At 29.9% G+C, this 23,151-nt stretch overlaps 1 protein-coding gene across 1 annotated transcript; it reads right to left on the bottom strand.

Moving 5' to 3' along the window:
- Positions 1-10,992: 10,992 nt before the first annotated feature.
- Positions 10,993-20,392, bottom strand: LOC118036960 (glyoxysomal fatty acid beta-oxidation multifunctional protein MFP-a). The gene is made up of 18 exons (XM_035042830.2): positions 20,137-20,392; positions 19,389-19,460; positions 19,200-19,265; positions 19,062-19,118; positions 18,891-18,958; positions 18,730-18,811; positions 15,235-15,290; positions 14,829-15,131; positions 14,658-14,744; positions 14,001-14,175; positions 13,771-13,892; positions 13,503-13,666; positions 13,150-13,404; positions 12,883-13,004; positions 12,595-12,716; positions 12,297-12,445; positions 12,079-12,217; positions 10,993-11,389 (listed from the first exon to the last, which is right to left on the bottom strand). The coding sequence occupies exons 1-18, from the start codon at positions 20,240-20,242 to the stop codon at positions 11,354-11,356; spliced, it is 2,181 nt and encodes a 726-aa protein (XP_034898721.1). The 5' UTR covers positions 20,243-20,392; the 3' UTR covers positions 10,993-11,353.
- Positions 20,393-23,151: the final 2,759 nt, after the last annotated feature.

Here is a 23,151-nt window from a genome sequence, read left to right as displayed (position 1 = left end):
CAGTAGTAACTAGGTTACTTCACGTGGATACAAACAAATCTGAAGGCAAAATAATAATGTCTAGGTCACAGAATTTTTTTTCGCAGTTAGCAATTTATCATTAAGTCCGGTATAATAAATAAAACTTGACATTATTTTTTTATCTAGTCTGTATTTTAAATTACATTATAAAAGAGTTTTCGTGATATAATATTGTTAATTTTATGGGTTAAAAAAAATTCAGGATAAATTATTAAACTAGTAACTTAGATTATAAACTTCAATGTATTCAATTAAATTTTTATTTTATTTTATTATAGGATAAAAAAATATAAAAAACCATTCGATATCAACTAAATGAAACTTAATCTCCTTTTTCTAGGTATGTTTATAGACAAAACCTATAATAATTAAACTCCTTTCATGGAATAGGGATCATTTGACACAAAAAACAACGAATTTCATTATCAAAAAGTGATCAACCCAATTGTTTTCTCTCTCCTTATCAATTTCAGGTGAGTTTTTTTCTCTTCTCTTTATCTTGAGGACTGAAAAATAAAAATAAAATTGAACCAAAATAAAATTTATCATTAATGTGGGGTTAGCCATATATTTTCCTTATTTTTTATATTTTGATTCCCTACCTTTTAATTTTGTATTTTTACCATAATTCCAAGCCAATTTCTTCTAATTAAGCTGTAGAAGGGTTTTATTGAAGGGAGAGAACAAAATTCAAAATTGCAAAAAAAAAAACAAAATTGGTTGCTTTATTATTTATATGAATAGTGAAACCGACCTTATTTGTTTTAGTTGTTACAAGTTGTGAAAACAATATTTGACTAAGCAAAATTTTAAAATGATATTTTTTAAAAAAAATATTAAAATAACAATATATTAGATTGACCTCGTTCATCTTGAGTTAACATATTAAATTCATGACCCAGATTATGAGATTATAATAGCCCTATAGAAAGCAAATTAAAATAAATTATGAAGGCTAAGTTTCAATCAACCTAATATTAAAGGATGAAATTAAAAAAAAAAAAAAAAAAAAAACGACCCAAGTTAACATAGCAAACTTTCAACTCGGGTCATAAAATAAAGATAACTTCATGAAAAGCAAATCGACAAATTATGAATTTTAATTCCTAACCAACTAAATATTGAAGGATGAGATTAAAAAAGAAATCAATAAAAAACAATCCGATTCAATCCACCAAACTTATAACCCAAGTTATCAGACCGAGATAACCTTATATAAAAAAATTAAAAAAATTGTCTAATTTAACTCAGGTTAACTTATTAAATTCATGATTTTGGTCTTAAGACTGAGATAACTCCATAGAGATAAATTTGTAAAAATTTAAATTAAAAAAATTACATAAAAAATAAACCAAGTCAACTCGAGTTAACCGTTAAGTATTATTACCGGGTCATGAGACTAGGATAACCTAGTGAAAAACAAACCAAAACAAATCATGAAACGTAATTCTCAATCAAACACAATATTAATTGATGAAATAGGGAAAAAAAGTCAATTAAAAAAATAAATTAGTTGGGTTAACCCGTCAAACCCATGACTCGAGTCATGAGATGGGGACAACCCAATAAAAAACAAGTTCAATGTTGAAGGACTTATGACCTAGGTCATGAGACCGATATAACCTCTTAGAAAGAAAAAAAAAATGATTCGATTTAATCAGGGTTAAAATGTCAAAACTCATGACCTTGATCTTAAGACCAAGATATTCTCATAAAAAAACAAATCAAAATAGATTATAAAACTCAATTCCCAACTGACCCAATATGAAATGATAAAATTAAAAAAAAAATAATTAAATAAAAAACACAAAAAACAACTTGAGTCAACCTAGGCTAACACGTTAAGCACTATTCTTAGGTCATGAGATCAAGGATAACCTAATAAAAAATAAAAAAATAAATCATAAAGTTTAATTTTCAATCAAAGCAATATTAAAGGATGAAATTGAAAAAAAAAAAAAAAGAAAAAAAAAACAATATGAGTAAACCGGGTTAACTGTCAAACTTGGGATTCGTGTCATGAGAAGAGTGATGACAAAGATAGAAAAAAAATTAATATTAAAGGATGAAACTAAAATAAAAAAAAAAAAACATTGATTGAAAAAAATTCTAAGAAGAAAAAAAAAATAAAAATAAAAGCAAAACATTATTCTAATGAAGAGTGCTTTATGAGGAGGGGTACATTAAAACCCCTCCTCTTTTAGTTTATAGTTAAAGTTTTTTTTTTTAATTAGCATAATTTTTTTTAGGTTATCATTATTATTATCATTTTTTTTATGTGTTCCAATTGCTATGATTAATTTTTCTTCTCTTTTTTTTTTTTATCATCTGATTAAAATGAAAACAACTTATTTGACCTGGTCCGGTCTATGACTCGAGTGACGTACTTTTTCTATCTTTCTTTAAAATGTGTTTACGTTACTTGGATATTATTTTTAACATGAAAACATTGTCATGCAGTGTTGTACATGTACACAACTAATTATACCTAAAAAGCCACATTTGTGCATGAAATTTTTATATGGAAGATGATGAAATGATTTTTCATCTTATTTCCCTTTTGTGTTAGCTAACAAAAATTTAATTAAATTGTTTTACCATTTGATTCTTTCATTTTAAAGGAGAAAGAAAATCACCAAAGTTCAATCTATATTTTTTATACTGGTGGTTTTAATTAGTCAATCTGGATAAGTAGGATAAGGTTAAGACCAAGAAAAGACTTTAATTGCTTAAAAAGATGACTTATAACTTGTAATCTGGTCCATATTTAAGCAGCTATTCTATAAAGAAAATTATTTTTTGCTATATTGCAATAAAAAGTGTTGTTGGGTCTCTTTTTGTTACTTTTTAATCTTTATTTTTTAAATCTCCTAGTTTATTTATTTATTTTATTTAAAAAGGTTTTAAGCTTCTTAAAGAGATAAACTATTTGAAGAGAAATTTGTTTAATAATATAATTTTGAATTAGGATTTTTATATGGTGATCCTATTAGATGCAATCTTATGTTGTTTATGCTTATTATCTTTCTTGTGTTATTTTTATTTATATTAATTAGTATCAAAGCTCCGTGATTTTTGATGATTAATTATTATATGTTGTTGAATAATTATGGCTAGAAAAGGTTACATAACATGACATTCCCATGTAAAAAAGAATGAGAAGGTTCTTTTTTAGAAAGATGATGGAAAAGATAAAGAGATTGATTGTAGAAGTTCTAGAGTAGATAAGGGTGAAGCTAATTGCCATCATTTTAAAGGAGGGAGCTTGTGTTTGGTGGGAGTAATTGAAAAGGTCTCAAAAAAGATAAGGCAAACAAAAGATTAATGATTGTGAAAAAATAAAAAGGAAGATGAAGAAACATTTTTTCTTTGAAGTACACTTGGGCTTTACATGAACAACTGTAGTCATTGAGATAAAGTGGGATGAACGTCGACGAGTATACTGATAATTTTCACTAACTAGTGGTTAGAAATGATCTATTAGAAGTGAAAGAACAATTGGTTTCCAGTTGCCTAAATCGATTATGATAATCCATCAAGAGCGTGTTTTGTTTGGACTGTTTATAGACAATTTCATAAGCCTATTAAAGGGCTTTGTCAATGAGAATAGTAAGTTACCAAAGTAACTAATAAAGATAATTTTTGCTCCATTCAAAATGATAAAGGATGTGCACCAACAAAGAAAAATCATATGTTCAACTTGAATCAATAACTAAACAAACCATAAGTCAAAGTTTTAGTTTTGGATATAGTTTTATATCTTGGTGCTTCATATATTATGAACTGGGTATCGAATTTTGAGTGCTACAAGCTATAGAGTTGTTCGAGTAAAAATATATTAGTAAAAAAACCTGATAAAGAGACAAATGATCTTGTTTACGATGGTTCAAATGGTAGTGGGGAGGTTATGTAAAGAGATAGCATTGCTATTCTAGTCATTCAAAAGGAGATTGCTTGCTTCTAAGGGTGATTTATATGAGGATTGGCTGCACACTAGTCTCTTCGACTCAACTTGTATTATTAAGGACAAAGTATATAATATAATCATCAATAATAGTAGTTGTGAGAATATGGTGTCGGACAAGACAATAGAGAAGTTACATCTCAACATAAAAAAAAACATTATAAACCTTTTAGTTTGAATTGGCTAAATTGAGACAAAAAGGTAATCATGGACAAACACTATCTTGTTTCATTTTTTATATGTAGGAGAATAATTTTTTTATAGTGTTTGATATGATGTGATGTTTATAGATATATGTTATCTATTATTAGGTACGTCATATCAATACGATAGAAATATCATATATGACAAGCAATTTAACATGTATAGCCTCAATATAAAAGGAAAGTACATAATGTTGGCACCTAGGAGAGATGGGTAGTTGTTAAGAGTAAGAGTAAAAAATATTTGTTTTTATCCTAGTTTATGGAGAAGAAAGAAAAGAAGAGGAGCATGAAGAATCATAATGATCTGAGAAATGGTAAGGTGTGGAATAAGCCATTAGTGATTAGTGATGGTTCTATAAAGATTAGGGATTAGGAATGCTCTAGAAGGTATTCCAAGCTTACTTTATTAGAGCATGATTATTGTATGGTGCTAGCATGCCAGAGTTTAATGGAACGCAAAGGCACTAACATCATTTTTAATGGCGGTCAAAACTTAAAGATGAGTTGTTCTCAACCCTTGTAGGCTAATACACGTGGTTATGATTAGTCAATTGTGGATATTCCATAGCCAGGTTACATAAATAACCTTATACGGATATTTATGGATCGATGGTATAAAGATAAAACAAAAAATAAGACTTAAAGTTATGCAAAATGATCGACTTAATGAAAATCCTTATAACTTTTAATATAGTTATTGAATTGTGTTAGATTTTATGAGGAAGTCCTAAAAACCTAGTTTTACAAGGGGATTCTATGCTTATGGTTTATTCATGTTAGTCTTGTTATTTTTATTTTTGGATTTTCTATTTTGTTTATGTAAGTTTTTATGCTTATTGGACTATTCATAGATTTTTTTAAGGGACAAACTATTTAAAAAATATATATATTTAGTAATAAAACCTTGAATTAAAATCTTTATACACGATGATTTTATTTGCCATAATTCTATATTATTTATATCTACTGTCTTTTTTATATATTATTTATATTCATGTGGATCCTTCTAAAGTACTATTTCTCCTTACTCGATGTACTCCATGTAAGAGCGTGTTTGGTAGTGTGGTAGCGGTTGCTTTTCAAATAGCTTTTCGTGCCAAAATACATGCCAATGATTTTTTTTATTTTTTAAAAATCATTTTTGACATCATCACATCAAAACGATCCAAAAAAATACAAACCAAACTCAATTTTTTTTAAAAAAAAATTTAAACTTGGACAAAACACAGGTACAACTTCACACCAAACGGTGAAGTAGATAATGCTGGAAGGTAAATTTGTTGCTTGTGTTTTGTATCACTGTTATTGGAATTCCTCGAGCATATTCTTGATTTTTTGATATGAACCGTTGGATAAAAGGATTGCCCGTTGGGATCTTCACTCTTTCTGTCTCTTCCGACCTTGACCTCGTGAAGGTAGCCGATGATATAGCAAGAGCAAATTCGGTTGGACTTCTTTCGTAATTTAACACTAATAGTAGAGAACTAGGTTTTGATGCCTCGGTGGCCTGCCCCTGAAAATTTCTGATGCCGCATGATTAGAGAGCCACCGTTAGTCAATTCAATGATTTTTATGTTATTTTTTTTTAAAAAATAAAATTAATTATTTTTATGTTTTAGATATTTTAATTATTAAAGTAAAAAGTATTTTAAAAAAAAAAATATATATATATATATATATATATATATATATATATATTATTTTAATATATTTATAAAAAAACATTTTTTTTTGAAAAAAAACAATAGTTTGTACACCCCAAAAAGTCCTTGTCATGTCATTGCCAATTCCATCTAAGGATTGCCTTATAAATAATCCTGCGGGGTAGATCAATTGATCAGGTCTTGAGTTTATTTATTAATGATTATAAGATTTTGAATCTTTTCATTACTAATAAAAACTTTCATAATTATTAATTTCAAAATCTATAAAAGCTTGTTTGGCAATATAATGGTTGTGGTTGATTTTTCAAATAATTTTTCGTGTTAAAATACATAATAATAATTTTATTTTTTAAAAATTAATTTTGATATCTACATATTAAAATGATTTGAAAATATTAAAAATATATTAATTTAAAATTAATAAAAAAATAAAATAAAAATTAAATTTTTTTAAAAATATTTTTAAAATATAAAAACAAACAAATTTTTGATAAGGAAGATCGGCTGAGGTATCCTGTTAATTTAAAAACAAAAGGGTTGCCTGTAGATTGTCTTCTTGCAGTGGACATGACCGCTCAACCGTACCACCAAATTAGCCTCCAGCCACTTAATTAATTAATTAAAGGCTTACATTAACTAAGAAATAAATCTAATAATAATCATCATCATGTTCTCAATTCTAACACATGACTTGTCCATGTTACCCTGTTTATCAACCTCAATTATTGTCTTTAAAGAAAGAGTCCATGCAAGGTCCAATTAAATTAATCGATTTGGCCTCAAATAAGTGTGAATTGTCAATTCTAAAGTGTCGAACCAGACATTAATAAACAGTTTCATGGATCTGTTCACCTCAGGGTGTTTGTCCTGCCAGAGCGATGCCTTGTGCTAGGAGGAGGCTGCGATCCTTGACTAATACAAGAGGACAAGAGGATTTTCGGTGTTATTTTTTAGACTTTCAGGGGACCGTTTATGCTTTCAGGGCGAAGACGCACGGTCATGCTAATGGATGTAGAGAGGTGATTTGTTTACATGCATGAACAGGAAGGAGCAAGATGACAAGGCAGCTCTCTAGTCTCCTCCACCACCACCACCCACCGCCACCACCACCACTCGTGTTGTTTCCTTGATGAAGATAAGGATTAATTATGGGCGTAAACGACGCAATTACAGGTCCACAAGGTGCCATCAGAATGGAGTAGACATGATGGGTTTTTTAGCTCTACTTGATCACTGTGGAAAATAACAATACAATGCTGATTGATACAAGAGGTATAAGAGATAACTTCCGTTCAACATGGGCTCGATGTGTTCCCTACATGGCCTTGGAACAGTAAACCGTGTTTTCGTGTCCCGGTTCGAGAACGTGTTGTTTGAAAAAAAAATATATTTTTATTTTATTTTTTTGTTTTAAATTGATTTTTTTATATTTGTTTTTAATATTATTTTGATAATGCTGATGTAAAAAATAAATTTTAAAAAATAAAAAATTATTTTTATATATTTTTTTTTTAAAAAATACTTTAAAAAACAATTATTATAATAAAATCAAGCGAACTCTTCATCATCTTAACACTGAGCAATGGATAAAACAAAAACATGAAGTTAAATTTATTGGTTTTTGAGATTAAAGATTTGTTTATTTTTACTGTGCATCTGTGTTTTACTTTCAATTATAGATTTAAAAATGTTTGATTAATTAATACACATCATACTTTTATTCTAAATTCTTCATGTTTAAAAAAATATAATTTAATTTTTTATATATAAAATTTTAACCATAAAAACAATCCTAATATCAAACGCATGCTAAAAAAATCCAAACTCCTGAGGAGATAAGAAATATAATTGGGACCACATATCCATTGATTCAACATCTCTGGGTCAGGGCATAGTTGCAAATTGATGATATATATATATATATAAACAGAGGTTTTAACTTGAGATTTTTAAATAAAAAGAACATTAATATCAGTCGAATTGCAACTCATTAAAGAATGATCATATCTATTAAGATTTTGTCACTGCTTTCTGCTGGACTGTCATCCTAATTAATATTGTTCTAATTAAATACAGTAATATATATATATATATATATATATATATATATATATATATATATATATATATATAATCTTTGTTTCTTTTTAATTATTGAGAAGCATGCGTGAGGTTACTTGTGCGATGCGCAGTGCAGCCTTGACTTAATTAAAAGCTCGACTTCCAAAAATGAAAGGTGGAAGATGCGTTCCGTGGAGTCCAGAAACCATCCCAATCCCCAATTAATTCCAGCTATGATGGTTCGGCTACGTTTTATCACAACGTTTTATCACACTGATAACAATGTGGTTTGGATACATTGAGGGTTTTTTTTTTTTTTAATTATGAGGTGGTAGTAGATATTCATTCATTTGATTTTTTGATTTTATTTTTAATTTATTAAATAATTTTTTTTAAATATTTATAAACTAAGTATTCATTATCTACTATTATTTGTTAATTAATAAAAAAAATTAAAATAGTTAATATATATTTAAAGTGTGAATATATAGATTAAGAGCGTGTTTGCAGTGTGGTAAGCGGTTGCTTTTCAAATAGCTTTTCATGCCGAAATACATGTCAATGATGTTTTTTTTATTTTTTAAAAATTATTTTTGACATCAGCACATCAAAACGATCCAAAAAGTACAAACCGCACTCAATTTTAACAAAAACAATTTCAAAATTTTGCAAAACACAGGATAGAAACGCAGCCCCAAACGGACTCTAAATTATAAACATTATTCATATCATATTGTATTAAAAAAATCTAGATATTCTATAAATATATTTAATTAATATAAATATATATTTTAGGTTAGGTTTGGGCAGTTTTTAAATCGAGTTTGATAATATTTATACTTTATTTATTATCAATTGAGTCCAAAAAACTCGTACTTATTTAGATCGGGTCAGTATCAATCAGATTAAAATTTCAACCCTAGTTATAACATGATTCTTAAAGTGTTTTTTATGCTTTTCCATGTTTTTTTTATGATTTTAAATTTTTAATGTCTAAAATTTTAAAAATAATATGTAAAGAATGCTTTTAAAAAGTATTTTATACCACAATATTAAACACATGTAAAATAGTTTTGAGTGTTTTATTTTTGTTTGAAAAAAGATTTTAAAAAATAAAAAATTTGATAAAAACCTCACCAAGGGAAGGTACAACCAGGGGTGATCATTTTCGGTTCAGTTTGGTTTTTATAAAAAAAATAACCAAACTAGTTTTTTTAAAAAAACTGAAACCGGTTCAAACTAACCGATTTCGATTCGGTTATTTTAAAACAAAAACCAATTCAAACCGACTGTTTCCAACTTGGCTTGGTTTTTTCCTGGTTTGACTCGGTTTTTTCAATTTTTTGGGTTTGGATTCAGTTTAGTTTTTCCGGTTTCAAGTTTATAAAATCAAACCAGTCATTTTTTAAAAATTCTAATTAGTTTTTTTTTCACAGTTCAGTTTTTTTCGGTTATTTTTTTTTTGGTTTTTTTGGTTTAATTGATTTTTCAGTTTTTTTACTCACTCCTAGATATAACGTTTAAAATTATGACATATTTTGATTTTAGGAGAGATGAAAGAGGACAAAAGAAAAGAAAAAAAATGAGACTATACAAAGGAATCTTATATTGTATTGTATAAGGTGGACATCTTAAACTTTCCAACCATAAATTATAGGTCTAGTAATGCATCTAAATAAAAAAGAATTACGTGTTTAAAGTTAGGATTGAAATCTATCAAGAATGTATGAAAGTTAAAGATTCAGGCTACATGAAAGAATCTTATCATAAAAACTTTGTTTTTATTATTTTATTTTATTTATTTATGAATAATTATTTTTAATTTTGGTTTGTTCTAGTTCATTATACATTGTTTAAGAGTTTATTTTATTATTAGATCATGTTAGCTGATTACTAGTCTAAACCTATTAGTTTGCAATCCAAAAAAGGTCATAATATTTAGTTAGATGAAACTATATTTTTTAATTAGAAAAAGTATTGAAATAATATTTTTTTTAATTTTTAAAAATTATTTTTAATATTAGTTCATTAAAATAATAATAAAATATCAAAAAAATATTAATTAAAAAAAAAATCAACTTGTTTTTTTAAAAAACTTTCGAAAATATTTTAAAGTAAGCAACTCATATCAATAACTTGTAATGAATCAAGAGCTCTTAATTTTCTGTAGCTGCGTTGCTTGCCGACTGCAGCAAGAAATGTGTTCTTCTTTGCAGTACTAATTGCTTTCTTAGGTAAAAGTCATGGCGAGTTCCTTCTCATGCCCCCCGCCACTATCCTCATAGCGTCCTCGTGCAAGCACTTGTCGTGAAGCTATTCATTAAAAATAGAGTGATGCAGTTTTATCATTTAAATGTAACTGTCTATGATATATTTTATTTAGAAATATATTAAAATAATATATTTTTTTTATTTTAAAAAATTAATTTTAATATCACCACATCAAAATAATTTAAAAATAAAAAAAATAATTTAAAATAAAATAAAAAATTTTCATATTTAAAACAAAATACTTTCAAAACACAAAAACAAATAGAATTTTAAAAAAATATATAAAAACTACTTTACAAAAATTACATTTCAAACTCAAATTTTTAATAACTTCATAATATAAAATATAATTTAATATATTACCAAATATCTAACTATATTTTTTACACCACAAACACAAAAACTATATCAAAACAAACGGACCCAAGTGTTGCTGTTAATATATATTTCGAAGCCGCTTGACTTGGGCGCCACCATTTTCTTTTAATTTTGGTTTATTTATTATCAAAATCTCTTCCCCCCCCCCCCCCTGATTTGAGAATATCAATCATTAACCTGAGGTTCTCCACAAAAGTATAAATATATTTTTTAGTTAAAAATATATTAACGTCTAATTCTATAATCTATCAAATAAATCGAAGTGATCATTCTGTATCTATCTTGCTTGCCTCAATAAATAATGTTTACCAAAACACTGAAAATATTATTTTCTACACAGATAACCATCCATATTTTATGCTCTAAACAGAAAAAAATGTGGCAAATCAAGGATAATTACCAGAACCTCAGAAATAAGAAACACAGGTGAGGGAAACAAATAAAAATCACGCAATTTCCATTAGCCCCATCAGCTGCATAGAGGCAAATCAGGGTTCAGATTCACCACACTGCTTACTGTTTATATATTAACATCTCTCAAGATCAATAATGGTCATCATTCCCACGTTAGTAAAATAATCTTTGCTTTAAGATTCTAATTTGTATTTATTCGCCTGATTATAAATATTATTGTCTAGCTCTCACATTTTGTCAACTTAGCATAGTCATTTCATCACACGTATATTATTTGGCTCATATACTGAGAGCTCTAACTAGCACGACGGAGGAAAGGGAAACATCCACAGAAGAATTTCCAATAGTTGGCAATGCATCTGGCAGGTAAGATCTTACAGCCGAGACTTTGCTTGGTCCACCGGAGAACTCTGCAACAAAACAGAGCAAACATCATTTGAGATCCAGTATTGATTCGCAAGAACAGCCATGCAATCAGCTAAAAATGTTTTAGTTGGTAAGCAAATGGGCACTTGCTTCATTGAGCCACGACACAGCTGACTTGTCGAGAGCAATGTATAATCGTGTAAAAGATCCATCGAGAATACAAACTTGTTGCATGGTTTTTATTTGTTTCAGTTATTAAAAACAAGTCTGCTTCTGAACTGGTGGGTATGGTTTCAGAAATGTTGGGAGAGAAATATGTTATAATTCAGGTATAATTCATCTGGCATGAAGGTGTTTCTACGGTTGCGCGATGATCTTACTTGAGTTTTGATTATTTCTACATCAACCGTCTGAACGGTTTATGCTGCTTTGTATGTTTTCTTTCGATGTACAAGCTTGTTTCCTTTTTGTTGACCTTTTAGGTCCTTTGTAATACTTTTGTAATATTTGAGGTATATCTCTCGAATCATGTACTTTTTTGGATCTATACAACTTAACTTTTATTCCAAAAAAAAAAAAAAGTGTTTCTACAGCATAAGTTCTCAGCAACGAGTCCTATGCAATCTTAAGGGCAAAACAGATGATGAACCAATGCATGATATGTTATGATTCATGTACTCCTCGTACTTTCTAATCATGTAATATGCATTTTTCATAAATTCAGGTCTCTCACCAGAGGAGCACCCTTTGCAGCTCGTTCAGCCAAGAAGGCACAGGGCTTAAAGAATTCTCCATATGTCTTTGACCATTCCTCCAATCTTGAATAAATGTACTTGGATCCAAGAGAATCAGCCCAGAACATAATACCCCCCCTGATCCAAATAAAACAAATTGATTAAAGCAAGAGCCTAGAATGTGGAAAGAAACCCTTTCACTCTGTAAAAACCAAACCTGTAAGGTGGAAAACCCATTCCCATTAGAGACGAAATGTCAAGGTCTGCAGCTTTGACTGCAATTCCTTCGGCAAAGACTCGACAGGCTTCATTCACCACTGGGAAAAATATCATCTCTACAATGTCCTTCTCTGGCAATTTTGCAAGCTGTAACAAAAAGATTAATGACCCAGAATGAACAAGAGATGGCTCCACGAGCATATGCTTTTTGTTATTTGAGGTTAGGATCCATAAAGGTGGAACGAGATCGACACCTAAAACTACAAGCAGTAAGTGAGAAAAACGAGAGATAATACCTTGGGGTCATTGGCAACACCAGAAATGTTTCTTGCTTTCTCAATGTATTTCCTTAATTCAGGATCTGGCTTAGCTTTACGCCTATCATCATACAAATAGAATCCTTTGCGAGTAGTTTCACCTGTAATTTACATGGTAATTATGGAATTGCTTCAGAGACAAACAGTCATTAAGAAAATCCTATTAAAAAGTCAAATCATGCTTCTAAGCTTCTGCAGCTAAAGTTTTACATTCTATTCATGTTTCATCTGGAGGAAACTAATTGATTAACCAGGTAGGAAACATACCAGCTCTCTTATCCTCTTGCATTAGTGGGATAAGCATTGATTTATAGGTTCTCTCAGGGAAATTCACAACAAATTGCGTGCCAGTTGCAATTGCAACGCCAAACCCAACCAGGTCAACCAACCTGCATGAACAAGTGAAAGAATTGGAGCTCAAAATGTGAAAAATTATAAATTATACATTTTATGAAGCAATACCAAGATGAACTGAAATATATTTTCACAAGCAACAAGGGAAAAATGGTTACATTTTCCCAACAAATTAGTTACCTGAAAGGGCCCATCGGCATTCCAAATTTGGTGATCACCTTATCGATCTGATAAAGATCTGCTCCATGTTCAACGAGTAAAAGAGCAGCTTGGGTGTATGGAAAGAACATCCTGTTGACAGCAAAGCCTGTGCAATTTCCAACCACAACTGGAGTCTTCCTGATTTTCTTCCCAACATCTAGCAAATCCACAATTACCTGAGGAGACGTCTGCTTGGTACGAACAATTTCCAAAAGTGGCATAACATGAGCCGGACTGAATCAGAAGCACAAAGGATTGGTTAAGCCAAAAACAAACGGTCAGAACACAGTTCATTAACAAATCACAGAAGATAGCTCTACACCAGATATTACCTAAAGAAATGGGCTCCAATAATCCTATCTTGTGACTTGGTCTGCTTTCCAATCAGGTTCAAGTCAATAGTGGAGGTGTTACTGGCAAGTATACAATGAGGTGGGCAATATTTTTCTAGATCAGAAAAAATTTGTTGCTTCAAAGAAACATTTTCAATCACAGCCTGTGTCAAGCATCAAGAACAAATAATCAAAATAAAGTTGTTTAGTTTCAGGATATAAAATTCAATGGCACCAAAAGAGAATTAAATCAAATGAACAAGTATACCTCTATGACCATGTCCACGTCTTTAAAGCTTTCATAATCAAGGGCGCCCTTGAGAAGAGACATGGTTTTTTCAAACTTTTCTTGTGTCATTCTTCCTTTCTTGACACGACTTTGGAGATTGGCTGCATGAAAAAAGAATAGCTTGTCACAACCATAAAACTTCATTAAGTAAAACCAAAGGAGAGCTGGGTTACAAGATGACAAAATTAAAAGCTGATCTCAAGCCCCACCTCTGACTCTACCAATTCCAGCCTGCAAGAATTGGTTATTTACTTCTTTCAGGATCACTGGATAATTACTGAGAACTAATGCCGTTGCTATCCCTGAACCCATCAATCCTCCACCAAGCACAGCAACCTTCTTCACTCGTCTAGGTACCAAGCCCAGATCAGTAATTCCTGGAACCTGTTCAAAATCAAGAGCTGCTCAAGATTTTGAAGTGAAAGCATGTGAAGTGTTCAAGTGCCCAGACCAAACTTGAACAACAGACAAATATCTTCCACAAATTCAGATTCCAGAGAGTCACATTCCGTGTATTGAGAGCTCTAAAAATTCAATTGCACCAATTTCTTTTCACTTGAATTCTTGAGAAAACTAACTTTGGTGCACACTCAAAGAAAGAACTTATTAACAAGAAACAAAACCTCTCTACTGAAACTCATGGCTTCAATCAGAATGAATGAACCTACCTTTTTACTTCAAGGATTAAAAAGAGCATCCACAAAACACTTTACAACAAGATGACTTAGCAAACTTGACCATGTATATCTTGCTAGAATATCAATGGTGGCAAAACCATATTAATATAGCTGGTAGAAGCCATATTATATCTACTGAAAATTGCAGATGGATAACCAACAATTCCACGAGTAAAATTGCACTAGCACCTTGGTTGTTCCTCGCTGAGCAAAGAAGACGTGGATCAAGCTCTTGCAGGTGTCAGAATGCAAAAGTTCATGGAAACTTTCAAGCTCCTGCCAACATCAGACAACTTATCACACGGTTTAACTGGCTATAATTAGAGGAAGAAGAAAAAAAAATGAGGACCGGTAAGGGACCTTGTAGAGTCCATCACGTGGACCAGAAACTATGCCGTGTTCAACAACATCAATGCAAACTATAGGATGTGTGAGATTGGGGGCTCGTTTCCGGACTTGTTCTCTTGCAAACTTGAATATTTCCCTTGCCTCACCAAGGGAATCTAATTTTTCGGTCTTGTAAAGACTAGCAACCCATGGTCTCCTACGCTCCAAGATATCCAGGGCCCACTGACGTGCAGTGCTTACCAACTCATTTGGTGAAACAACAGCATCCACAAGACCCAGAGCATGAGCTTCCTCACCTTTAACTGGTTTTGATGTCTATGAGCAGGGAGGGGAGGGGAGGATTAGTTAGATATTATACAGTTGTGAAACTATAGAAATCACATGGATCAAGCAACTAGAAGACCTAGCTACAACATACCAGCATCATTTCAAGGGCCTTTGAGATACCCACAAGACGTGGAAGTCTCTGTGTTCCTGAGCCAATCAGATACATGAGATTGGAAGTAAGAAAAAAAATCCCTTTTTTGAGGAAAATGAGTCCAATCAATAACCATGTGTGAAATCCAAGAAGTATACTGTATCTTTCTTAAAGGAAGAATTGACAGCAAATAGGCAAACACTAGTTCATTTGCTCTACTCCACCGCAGGCCAAACCACTTTTTTAAAAATATAAAATAAATAAAAAACATTATGAGCGCAAGGATTTTTTTTGCAATGCTATTAAACCCGTGCAAGAAGATCAATCTTTTAAAGCCCTTAACTTAGATCTTTGCCTATTGCAAGCTTCCAATTGAACTATATGAGAACAAATTCGATGTAAATTGGTTTATTTAATAGGTTTAAAGGAAACTTGGATGACCCTTTTTATTTTTAAATAATAATGTTAAACAATAAAATCAGGAAAAAAAACAATAAGGCAAAAAATAAAAGATGATGTCACGCCAAGTAAACTTTTCAAACTTGTAATCCAAGATATTAGATCAGAAATGCCACACATGGAAAAGCAGTGAAGCTCAATTCCTAGCAAATCTAACCTTGAATGATGAATCATTACTAATTATATTATAATTATAATTATTGTTATTATTATTATCATTACTACTACTATCATTATCATTACAACTATCACTATTACTATTATTATCAATAAGTAATATTTTCATCATCATTATTAGTAGTATTATTATCGTGATCACTATCACTATCATTATTACCATCATCATCATCATCATTATCATTGTTAATAATATTGTTATAACTACTATCATTACTACCACCACTAATATTACTATTTTTTTTTTCTTATCACTATAATCATTATTATTATTACAGTTATGACCACCATTACTATTATTATAACAAATTATTACTACTGCTATTATTATTGTTAATCGTATTATTATTAGTATCATTATTATTGTTATAATTATTAGCACTATTATTAGCAACACCATTATTATTATTATTATTGTCACGACTATTATCACATTACAACCAATATTATTATTATTAGCCCTATTAGCATTGTTACTATCCATTATCATTACTACTATAAATAATTATTGCTATCACTATCACTACAACCATCATAATAAAATATTATTATTATTATTATTATTATTATTATCATCACAATTAGTAATATTATTACTATCATTATCATTATTACAATCCTACTAATATTATCATTTGTTATTATTATTACTATCACTATTATTATTATCATTGCCATTACTATTAATAGTGTTATTACTCATCATCATCATCATCATACACTTATTATTATCATTGCAACTATTATTGTTATAAAAAACTACCTACTACTACTACTATTATTATCAACATTATTATTGGTTTCATCGTTTCTATTACTATAATAATAATAATAATAATAATAATAAACTATTATTATTACCACCATTATTAACATTATCATTATCATCACTATTAGTAGTATTATTAATAATATTGTTATAATTATTATCATTGTTGTTGTTATTACAACTACTACAATTACCATTATTGTTGTTGTTATTGGAATAACAAAAACCGTAAACTTGATTTGAAGGATAAAATTAAAAACCATAAAAACTTTGATAAAAAGGCAAAGAAAACAAATAAGAAATCAAAAGAAGAAGAACCAAACTGAAATAAATATTATTACTATTGAAAAAAAAATCATAAATTTGATTTGAATGATAAAATTAAAAACTATAAAAAAAGAGTCAAGATAAAAATAAAAAATCAAAAGTAAAAGGACCGAATAAAAAAATATCATCTACACAAATTAGAATTGAATGACTAAATTGAAAATAAATAAAACTTTAACCAAAAAGAAATGACTGAAATTAAAAAAAAAAAAAAATCAAAACTAAAGGATGGATTCTGAAACACCAACAAAAATCAGGGACGAATTTAGTTTTATGGGGGTAGGAGAGAGAAATAATAATTAAAAAAAAAACAGAGAGAAAGGGCCACCAACGATAAACTAACAATAGCTTTTTCAACAAAAAAATAATAATTAAATGGTAAATTACTTTATCACCCTTAACAAACCCAACAATTACAAAAAAGAAAAAAACAATATGAAAATACAAGTATACCCCCTATGACAATGGCTTAAAATTTTTAACTTCAAGGTTAAATTTGTAATTTTACTGTATATCAAAATGTGAAATGCCTGAAAAGACCTTTGACCAGAGTTGAATGATTTTTTGCTTTTAAAAGTAGCAAAGTCATTTTACCGTGCATAAACATGATAAAAAGACAATAAAACCCCTGAACAAATTTACAAACCATTTTACCCCTAAAAAGGCAACATTCTAAGAGTTTTTTCAAGGGCAAGATCATCATTTTATTATTACAATCCACAATAAACAAAGGCATACAATGAACGCATTTTAGCTTTTCTTTTAATTAAAACAATTACAATAAACACCAAAGAATGCAACCATTATTCCTATAATCTTAATTAAAAGATATGAGTTTCATCCTTCAATTTTGCGTTTACAACTGTTAATCAGCAAGTTCTTTAACAGGTTTTACTCACTTAGAATGATAAAAGATGAGCTAAATCTAAAAGATGAGCTAAATGAGCTGCTTGTACACAAACCCTCTTCTTCTTTTTTTTGCATATTTAACGACAAAATATAAATGACAAGTCTATAATGTAAGAGAGAAAATTTCTGATTTAGTTTTTGTGAATAGTCATTAGGCTCTCATATCATGACCATGGAAATCATTTTTTGGGTCATTTGCCTCAACAAGATGGAAACCAAACACTATCCCTTCCAATGAGAATATCATATCACGAGCCACATTATCTCAATTTCATGGTTACCATGTCTTCACACACCATATCATCTCAACTGATTTTCACCTTGTCCTCCATCAAAACTACTTCTCACTCTCGAAATCATCACTGATTTATCACTATTTGTCTAGAAAGTAAATGATTTCAACATTCTTATTTCCCTACTACATGTTGTCTTTAAACACCTGCTATTAGATTTTACAAGAATGAACATCCTTATGCTGAAATTTATCATTCAACTTTTGAAATTCACCAAGGTGTCATGTCATGCAGATTTTACAACTTTCAAAAGCAATTACTCACTCTATATACTCATCAATTCTAATTTAGTGGGCACTATGCTTTACTATCCCTTCCACCTGATACATTACCAATGCAAGAAAAAAAAAGGTCATCTATAGATTTTCCTTACCAGTTACCATCTTGATCAAAATAACCAAATTGCAAACCACCGACCATTACAGGAAATTGCAAACGACAATGCAGAAATTTTAATTTTATTGAAATTACAAAGAGCACATTGAGATGTTAGAAACAGAAAAAGGCTGTCATTCTGGGGACCTTCAAAAAACAAGAAATGTAAACATCTCGCTGACATACCTCCAAAACCAGGAATTATGCCAAGTTGAAGTTCAGGTAGGCCTAATTGAGCAGTAGAGGTTGAGATACGAGCATGGCATGCCTGACATAGCAAGTATATTAGATAATCTAAAGAAATCAATTATAAAGTGATACAATTAAGAATATATAGCAAGACATACCATTGCAACCTCTAGTCCCCCACCTAAGGCAAGGCCATCAATTGCAGCAACCGAAGGCTTTTTTGCAGCTGGAAAGCAAAGCAACTATTCAAATAGCTGAAATATGTCGATGAAACTTCTGTTGAGGACATTTAAGCCATCAGGAATGAAGAAGGATAAACAAAAGAGTACCTTCTACAGTATCACTGAGAACCTCCACAGATATAAAACCAGGCTTTGGTTCACTCGCTGAGAAAACATAACGGGGACTTTATTGGAGTTACAGGTAAGAATATCTTGAGCATGAGAAATATAAAATACTGAACATACATTTTCCCCCTTGAACTCCTCCAAATGAAGAAATATCAAAGCCACCAGAGAACTTGCCCTTTGCACCTGCATCATTAACATGAGATGTTAGCTTGGCATCTCACATTCTTATTCAGTTCTGATGCTTGGAGATGTCATGCAAACTCCTTGAAATTTTTATGAATGATCTCTAAATATTTAAATAGTTACCTGTAATAACAATCGCCTTCACATCATCTCTTCTTAAAGCTTGCTCGAAACTGTCCTTCAAGCTGTACAACACTGGACAGAAAGCAATAGGGATAAGTTCCATATTTGATCACTATCATTGAAGAACATCGTTTAACTGAAAAATAAGTAACTGAAACATCAAGCAAGTCTATATTATGCGAATTGTATCACAAATTTGAGTAGAATAAGAATACACCTGGAACCCGAAAGGAAATTTCAAATGCTTCCAATCATTAGCTTAAATCAGAACCAAGTTAACAGGCTTGTAGCATTACACATATCACGTAAATATTTTTCAAAGTGAGATAATACGCCTCGAGGATAGTCTCCTAATTCTTTGAAAATACAATCATAACACCAAGATTAAGAGGATAGAGGCCCTTTACCCCATAAAAGATGCAGCATGCCATCCTAAATTGTCAAATTACACACCAACTTGTTAAAATTATCTTTTATTTATCCTGGTAAACAGAAGTTAAAATGTGAAATGATAAATCAAATGGACCAAGTAGTAAACAGAATCCAGTTTCCTGAAACAAAAACAACCACCAATTCATAAAAAAAAAAAAATCTTAATCCTACACATAAAAATTAGTCACCCACCACCCAATCATAAAACAAGAAATCAAGCTTGAATATCAAAAGGGTCCACATAAAACGAACTCATATACAAGATCTAACTTAATTCGAACCAAATAAAGAAAAAAAACAGAAGAGCGAGTGATACCGTCAAAAGAAAGCGAATTGACAGGAGGATTGATGATGGTGATTAAAGCCACCCCATCAGCTCCAACTTCAATTGTGGTTCTTCCCTTAGTCCTGCTTCCTTCCATTTTCTCTTTCTGAGATCTTCTCAATCTTGTTTTCTCTTTTCCTGTGAGTCTCAACGAGGTTGTGTCGTGTCTTAACACACAGAGAGCGACGGTTTCAAGTTAGAAAGAAACAAATAGCAAGCGGGCAATCATGTTTGTTGTTGCGTCTATCCAAACTCCAATCCCTTAGCTTCACTCGCGTTTCTTTAGGCAGTGAACGTCCCTGTCCAGTTATTATTATTTTTTATTTTTGTAAGCCTTGTATAAAAGAGTCCAGCCACGTGTGATAATACCATTAGAAAAACACCAGTGGAATCCACGGCTGAACGTGCATACACGCGCTATACTTGCGCGTTATGGAAATGGAGAGCTGGCTGCTATTTCTTTAATGTTATTTTCATTCTCGAAGTTCTAAATATCCTAACGATCGTGTTTCGGTGATGGCATGCCACGAATGCAGCCAGATTTGGATATTCTATTTTTCTTTATTTTATTTCTTGCTGCTACGGATATATATACTTCCAGGAAAAAAAAAAAAAAGAAAATTTGAAATATAGCAAAGCGATCGTGTCAGCTGGTTATTGGTTGTTTCTTATATATATATATATATATATATAGGAAGCAATATTCCAGAGATGATTGGATTTGGATATGGCTGGAGGTCGTCGATGATTCCGAAGCTCACGCATTTCTATGCCATTTGCTTTGATTTGTGCAGGCACTTGACCCGGCCTTAAAATCGGCCATTCTTTTGTTGTCGTTTACAACTATTTCGATTTACACCTACATATTTTATTTATTTTACTTGTCATTTGACCCATACTCTACACCGATTCATAATTTTTTAAAAAAAAAAAAAAAAACTTAAATATATAAATTTCTTTTGATAAATATTTTTACATAAAAAAAATTATAATTATAAATTAAAAAGTTTATCTAAACATCTATGTATTAAATAAAAAAAAATCATTAACAATAACTAAAAAAAATAAATAAATTAATTAAGAGATGTATATAAATCAAGATATTTAATCTCGTAAAATAAGATATTTATTCATTGGTGTCCACCAAATTTATTTATTAAAATTAATAAAAGACAATAAAAACACATGTGAAACCAAGTGAATGAAATAAAATGAAAACAAAAAACATGGCTGAACATATTAGAAATATTATTTTCAAAATAATTGTTTTCTTACAAAACAAAACTTATCTATATAAAATAAAATAAAGAATAAAATAAAAAAAACCTATAAAAATTAAATACAAAGCAAATCATTTTTTTTTAAAAAAAAAACTTTTATCAAAAAAAGGCTTGCAAAACATATGGTCTAGGTAATTAGACCAAGACAAATAAATAGAAAAACAATTGAAAGTAACCACAAAACCAGATTTTTTTTAAAAAATAATAATGTAGAATAATAAAATCATAAAAGAAAATGATGAAAAAAGAATTTCTAACCTATTAACTCTTAAAACTTGTGACTCGTGTCATTAGATCGGAAGCATGACAAGAGAAAAAACCATGAAGCTCAATCCTAAACAAATCAAACACCGACGAATGTAATAGGAAAAAAACCAACCATATAAAAAATTGTAATTAAAAGAATGAGGGTGAAAACTGAAATAAAAAATAAATTTGAGGGCATCAAAAAAATTTAAATTGAAGGGTTAAATTGAAAAGAAGAAAACTTTAACAAAAGAAAAAAAGAAATCAAAAGAATAAGGGCTAAATTGAAAAAAGTAAGACAACATAAACTTTGATTAAATGATGAAATGGAAAACCAATAAAACTTTAACAAAAAAAACCAAAGGTGAAAATGAGAAATCAAAAGAATAAGGAACGGATTGGGAAAAAAAAAATGATAAATTGTAATTTAAGGACTAATTGAAAACATAAAAAACTTTTCTAAAAGAGCCAAGGATGAAAATAAGCAATAAAAAAACATAAGGACTAAAACGAAAAAAAAAAAAAAAAAGAGGACATACACATGTTTTCTTTGGAGGAGAGAGAAAAAAAAAAGAGAAAAAACGATTAGTGACGACAAACCATCTATCACCCGTCATCACACGCCACATCAAGAGGAAGATGACATAGGGGTGCTTTTAAGGACACGATGAAAGGTAGGATTTGGATATTGGGTGGCGTTGCATGTGCCAACCAAAGGGTATGGACACCACCCATGCATCAACAACTTTCCCGAATTAAAAATTAAAAAGCCAATGTAAAATTACTAAAATGCCCTCATTACCTTGAAAATAACAGATAAACCAATGTGAAAGGACCAAAACATCCCTACATGCATAACTTATCTTTTATCTTTTCTAAGGATAAGCATATATTTTAATTGTAGCCCAAGAAGGGAAAAAACCATAAAATCTCTTAATCAATAGCTCAAGTATTTTTTTTTTAACCTTGGGGGTAAATAAGTATTTTTACTGTTTTAAAGTTTGTGAATAGACAAAAAAAATCCCTTCATCAACAGTTCTAAATTTTTTTGACCTTTGTGGTAGAAGAATATTCTTACTGTAAAAAAATTGAAAAAAAACTATCATACCCCCGATTAATATTTTAATAACCCATATGCATATGAAAAAGACCAAAATACCCCCATAACTAAAGCTTTTATTTTTTTCAACTAAAGGGCAAAATGATAATTTCACTATAACAATCCACAATATAATGTGTCTATGACTATAGCAAAAAACTCACGCCCTATAATTTTCTACTTAATTTGATTTTTATTTTTAATTTTAATTTTTAGACCAATTTTCTGGTATTGAAATTAATGATTCTCAACTCGATAAATATCAATTCGATGGATGTTAAATAAGATATGGATATTCTCCAAGTTAACCTAAAACTTGATCTAAACATTACTCGAGATATGCACGTTTATATCATACATATATATTATGAACATAACTAA

This window comes from Populus alba, chromosome 10 (genome assembly GCF_005239225.2).
Source record: "Populus alba chromosome 10, ASM523922v2, whole genome shotgun sequence".
NCBI lineage: Eukaryota > Viridiplantae > Streptophyta > Magnoliopsida > Malpighiales > Salicaceae > Populus > Populus alba.
This window is presented reverse-complemented; position numbering and strand designations above follow the sequence as displayed.